The sequence below is a fragment of the Cyprinodon variegatus genome, unplaced genomic scaffold (assembly GCF_000732505.1).
Source record: "Cyprinodon variegatus isolate N-32 unplaced genomic scaffold, C_variegatus-1.0 Scaffold1426, whole genome shotgun sequence".
NCBI classification, from domain to species: domain Eukaryota; kingdom Metazoa; phylum Chordata; class Actinopteri; order Cyprinodontiformes; family Cyprinodontidae; genus Cyprinodon; species Cyprinodon variegatus.
In genome coordinates, this window is record NW_015151879.1 from 39,611 (window position 1) to 45,821 (window position 6,211).

Here is a 6,211-nt window from a genome sequence, read left to right on the forward strand (position 1 = left end):
AACTGGATGTTTTGGACCTTCTCCCCCTGGAAGGATCGTCTGAGCTTCAAACTGAGCTGGGGATTCAAACTGGAGGTTTGGATCTACTTTTCCCCAAAGAATTGTTTGAGCTCCACACTGAGCAGGGGATTCATCTCCACAAGAACCCGTTCAAGTACCATAGGAAATCTAAGTGGCAGTAAGCTCCTCCGTTCCTCAAGGAAACACCTCAACCTTGGTAAACCCTGTCCACCCTCCAACGAGCAAGTCAATTACTGGAACAACCCACACCAACTGGATTCAGAGAAAGACACCTTTTTCTGGAAACATGAGTCCTGTTGCCTTTATTCCCTTTTGCAAATCGAAGCTGAAATTTCCCTGAACTAGCCTGAACTAACCACAGGAACTTCCCCTTCACTTTTCAGTCCTGGTTCGCCCGTGTTCAGAGCAGCACTGGACCCATCTCTACCAGTTTTCAATAAACCTGTTAAACCTTCCCCTGGTCTTTCTGTTTGGTTTTCTGCCTGTGGGTCAGATCTTTTAAATAAATCATGACATAAACCTAATGAAGGAACCTTATTCTGAAAATGTTGTTTCTTTGACATTCAACTAATGACTTTTAAGGACAATGAAAAAATTTATTTTATTGAACCAGGGGCAAAATATTATGACAGTTACACTGCAATGCCTTTAATATACAGTATGGCAGATCAAATTAAAGTGTCTGTCCGGTGACCACTGACTGTCACCATCTAAAGGATGAATTTGCTGTTACCATGAAGAAAAGTGACCCATTCAAAACTGCAACTTCACAAACAACAGATATATGTCACAGTATCCTCTGGTTGGGGACATTTTTTTCAGTGCATTTTTTAAATCTCTCTTGCATTCAGTTTAATCTTTATTGTGAAATCTCTATAAAAACCTTTTCCGGATACCTGCCTGGTTTCTTTGTGCAATAGAATTTGTCAGGAAATTGTAATCTCTTCGTACCTTTAAAGATCTTACATCATTCTACCTGTTGGTGATCTCTAGTCCATCTTCTCCTTGACAATGCTCATTTTATTATGGCAGAAAACATTTAAATGTTGAAAGCAAAATTATGAAATAGCATTTAGAAGTAAAGCAGTAAAATGTATCGTGACATTTAACTTTAAAGTCATTTTCATTCAATAAGCTTTTTTTTAATCCCTTACGTGACTCTCTCTATTGTGACCAAAAAACTAATTTAAAAATGTCAAGAGCAAATGTAAGCATAAAGTCTTCTCAGAAGAGGATTGGTTTGATTTCTAAGAATAACATTACTGCTAAGTAATAACACAGAGGTAGCAAAAATCAGTAGACCGAAGGGAGAAATTACTTGGTTGACGATAGCGTTCAAAATCAGAAGTCTCGGACCTGCCTCACATGAAGCAAGCTATTTAATAATTGAGTCATTGGACTCTAACTGGAAGTAATACAAAAAAATGTGGGTGTTCCAGACTTCTAATAGGAAAAATGTGAGTGTTGCATTCCCCACGGGTTCAAGGCCCATGACATCACCACTTAGAGCACTGCAACGTGGTGGTGCCCTTGCCAAAAAATTATAAACAATGCTAAGTTTTAATTTTTTTTTATATATACATCTTCACCTTTGTAATATAATTATTCATAGTAGTAAGACACAATCTCATAAATTAAGCAAGTTTGCTTGACCGTTCCAACTCTGTAAACCACTGATTAATAATAAATTGGTCAGTTGTTCTCATATCTGTCTATGCTAACCATTCCCTGTTTGGTAAAATCACTTTATCAAGCATTTTCTAAAACTGAATTCTACAAGATGCGTGATAAAAGCATGTATAATTCATGCTGATATTGTATCAGATCAATACTGGTATCTGTCAAAACTCAAAGTTGTAACATCTGTATTGTATCACAGATGAAAAAGTTATATCAGGACATACACTCACCGGCCACTTTATTAGGTACACCTGTCCAACAGCTCGTTAACACTGAATTTCTAAGCAGCCAATCACATGGCGGCACCTCAGTGCATTTAGGCATGTAGACATGGTCAAGACAATCTCCTGCAGTTCAAAGCGAGCATCAGGATGGGAAAGAAAGGTGATTTGAGTGACTTTGAACGTGGCATGATTGTTGGTGCCAGAAGGGCTGGTCTGAGTATTTCAGAAACTGCTGATCTACTGGGATTTTCACGCACAACCATCTCTAGGGTTTACAGAGAATGGTCCGAAAAAGAAAAAACATCCAGTGAGCGGCAGTTCTGTGGGCGGAAATGCCTTGTTGATGCCAGAGGTCAGAGGAGAATGGCCAGACTAGTTCGAGCTGATAGAAGGGCAACAGTGACTCAAATAACCACCCGTTACAACCAAGGTGGGCAGAAGAGCATCTCTGAACACACAGTACGTCGAACTTTGAGGCAGATGGGCTACAGCAGCAGAAGACCACACCGGCTGCCACTCCTTTCAGCTAAGAACAGGAAACTGAGGCTACAATTTGCACAAGCTCATCGAAATTGGACAATAGAAGATTGGAAAAACGTTGCCTGGTCTGATGAGTCTCGATTTCTGCTGCGACATTCGGATGGTAGGGTCAGAATTTGGCGTCTACAACATGAAAGCATGGATCCATCCTGCCTTGTATCAACGGTTCAGGCTGGTGGTGGTGGTGTCATGGTGTGGGGAATATTTTCTTGGCACTCTTTGGGCCCCTTGGTACCAATTGCGCATCGTTGCAATGCCACAGCCTACCTGAGTATTGTTGCTGACCATGTCCATCCCTTTATGACCACAATGTACCCAACTTCTGATGGCTACTTTCAGCAGGATAATGCGCCATGTCATAAAGCTGGAATCATCTCAGACTGGTTTCTTGAACATGACAATGAGTTCACTGTACTCAAATGGCCTCCACAGTCACCAGATCTCAATCCAATAGAGCATCTTTGGGATGTGGTGGAACGGGAGATTCGCATCATGGATGTGCAGCCGACAAATCTGCGGCAACTGTGTGATGCCATCATGTCAATATGGACCAAACTCCCTGAGGAATGCTTCCAGCACCTTGTTGAATCTATGCCACCAAGAATTGAGGCAGTTCTGAAGGCAAAAGGGGGTCCAACCCGTTACTAGCATGGGGTACCTAATAAAGTGTCCGGTGAGTGTATATATATATATATAACATTTGTCATATATTTAATCTTTCAAAACCATAAATGTAAAAGGGAAATGGATTGAGTGAGGAAGAAAGTATTGTTAGCAGAGCTAAATGACGCATTTGGCTAGATACTATTCAGCTATGCTGAGAGTGGTGGAGTTTTCACCATATACTCCATAAAATGTGGTCTGACAAAATGGAAGATTACTTCTCAGCAGTGTTACTTTCGTCAACCATTACGATGACGAAAATATTTCGTCAACGCCTCTTTTTCCCATGAAGATGACTAGACAAAAATTGTCTCCAGAAAATAAAAATATGACGAAAATAGAAAATCATTTTCGTCAACAAGACTAAGACCAGAGAAATTTACGATCCATGGACGAATGGACATTAAGAAATGTAATTGTGTTTAATTAAGTTGTAATTGCTAATATTTTTCTTGAACTTCATAAAAGATTTCGCGTTGTTGCCCTGTTCGTCCCTACACGGCGCCTGTCCCTCAGCGCCTCGTGCCGCGCAGTCAAGAGCAGCAGAGGGTTTATACTCATAGTTCAACTCCGCAGTCATTGTGGATACCGGTGTGCGGTTTGTTAAACAACGCATAGATGTATAAATAAAATAGAGAAAAAGAGAAGCTGTGTGACGAATTTTTATTCTGTACAGTGTGATATATACAGTATGTTAAAAAAATCAGTGTGTGGAGAAGTTCTATTTCTTACAGCGTTGACTAAAATGACAAAAAATGACTAAAATTTGACTAAAATTACTAAATGACTAAAATGACTAAAATATGACTAAGACTAAAATAGATTTTTGTCATTGTGACTAAGACTAAATTTTAAAAAAGCTGACGAAATTAACACTGCTTCTCAGAAACTTATTTTTCCTTTTTTTTTTCATAACCATATTTTCAGTCGTAAAAGTAAGTCGTAAACAGAGGAACTCCAGAACAACAATCGCAACTCTGGGGTATGTAGGGTTATACATGTGAAAATCACAGCTAGAGAGGATTTACTGCATGATGCCGATAATTCAGTGATATGTGAATGTTTTACCTCATACTGCGTGATTAGGCCATTGGGTTCCGCAGGCTCCTCCCACTTAAGAAAGATCATGTCATCCATTGGAGTGAAGGTCAAAGACTCTGAAGCAATGACTCCAGGAACTATAATTAGGACAAAACAAAAACAATTTTGTCTGAAACAAGCATTCAATATGGGTCTAGACTAAATGGACCTCTGTGTGAATGTTGGTTACAAAGCCTTTAATAAAGAGTGCTAGTTTCATTTTACCTCCAGAACATTGCCAAAACTATGAATGCCATGTCCAGGAGTGATGCTTTAAAAACTGCTTTAGGTATATGTAACTTACAAGTTATAAGTTAACTACAATATGTAGTTAACTTTATATTTTTTTAAGACAAAGCAGAGTGTGTATGACGTCATCTGTGCACCGGACTGGAGTGGTGACAGACAGCCCGGGCCACAGGCGGCTGCGCTCTCCCCCTTCTTTTCATTCTAGCTAATCTGAATCGTTCAATTCCATTTGGAGAGCGAGATCATCTGTGGTAGCAGCACTAGACATCTTCCAGGCATGTGAGGAAAACTAGCAGCAGTTCAGCGGACAGGATGAATGAACGGTAGCTGGCACGCGCGGGTGCCGTCACACACTCCACTTTGTTTTAAACAAAAATTAAAATAAACAATATAACCGTGGATGTCTGGGGGACAGTGATTGGCCTCCATGTTCTGAATGCTGGCGTACCATAAAGAATAAGTTATGAACAGTTTAGTTTGTGCCTTCGAGTCGTTGCCCATAGGAAGACGTTACTGGATATAACCTAACGGAATATCTTCAAAACGGCTCCAAATGACACAAAACTCATATGGGTGAGTAGAACATGATGGAATAACGTAAAATCAAGGGCCCAATGTTAAAAAAAAAACTTGTTCCCCTTTAAGTGGGATACACCACGTTTAAAAATGTGCAAAACCCCCGAGGGTCAGAGACTCTCCCACCACAGTCTCCTAAAATCCTGTGGGAAACACTGAAAACGCTAATATCTACTTCCAATCACCACAGATGACCCAGCCTGAGGCAGCTGCTGCTGGGGGTTCCTGGTGACAGTGCACCATAGGTATGTGGGGGTCTGTGTGGCTCAGACAACAAAATAATATTTAAAGGCATGATTGTAATCTTGATGAACTGACTGCAGAGACAATGTATTGAGGATGTTTTTGCCACTCTCTGCCACTGAACACAGGAGCAGCAGAAGCACACACACACCTGTTCACACCTTACTTGGTGAACCTCAGGCCAGCACCTCTTGAGGCACATCTCATTTATGTGTTCAAGAATCAAAAAGGAAGCAGCAGTTGCTTTATTTGCTTCTGAAATCATGTGCTTTGTGAACATAGCATAAGACAAAGGCTAAGCTGATTAATAGTCACTATCCTCTGTTTAAAGGGCTGATCTTCCATTTAGTTGTTTCTATTTGTTGCATGAGTAAACAACTAAAAGCCTAGATTTTTAAGGCTGATGCAGAACAATTACCAATTAATGAAGATACTACAAACATAGGAAGTTATGCCACTCAATAAGCCTTATTTCATGGATTATTTAACAAATATGCCTTTTATGCAGATAATATATTACCATAAAAAAAGAGCAATTAATTTTTTTATTTACCATCTTCGTCTGTCTGGAAGGTAACTTCCCGGCTCTCCTTCTTGCCCTCTGGGTTGGCCAGTGCCAGGCTTACATAAATCACCTGAAAAGGTGGCAGGTTCCTCAGTGTAAAATGAGAGCTATTGCTGTCCACCAACAGGCAATCTTTTATGGTGGCATTGTTTCCCCCGCCGTTCCCTGTCGCCATGGTGTAGCGGTAGCAGAGAAACTGTGAATATGTGTGGCAACGTGTGAGGTTGTAGCCTACTGGCTCCCACTGAAGGGCCAAAAAACGTGGCTGGATCTCTGTCGCAGTGAGGTCACGCAGGGCACGCTTGGGCTCTGAAAGACACACAATTCAATTCAATTTATTTATATATGGGTATTTAACAACACATTTCAT

The 6,211-nt window shown here is 40.5% G+C and overlaps 1 protein-coding gene across 1 annotated transcript in view; it reads right to left on the reverse strand.

Moving 5' to 3' along the window:
- LOC107103347 (receptor-type tyrosine-protein phosphatase U-like) overlaps positions 1 to 6,211 on the reverse strand; it is a gene marked incomplete at its 3' end in the record, with an annotated part of 74,472 nt that overhangs the window by 39,373 nt on the left and 28,888 nt on the right. The window contains exons 8-9 of the mRNA XM_015403020.1: positions 5,830 to 6,150; positions 4,197 to 4,306 (exon numbers count right to left, since the gene is read on the reverse strand). Of these exons, the coding sequence (XP_015258506.1) occupies positions 4,197 to 4,306; positions 5,830 to 6,150 (431 nt within the window). The remainder of the gene's footprint in view (positions 1 to 4,196; positions 4,307 to 5,829; positions 6,151 to 6,211) is intronic.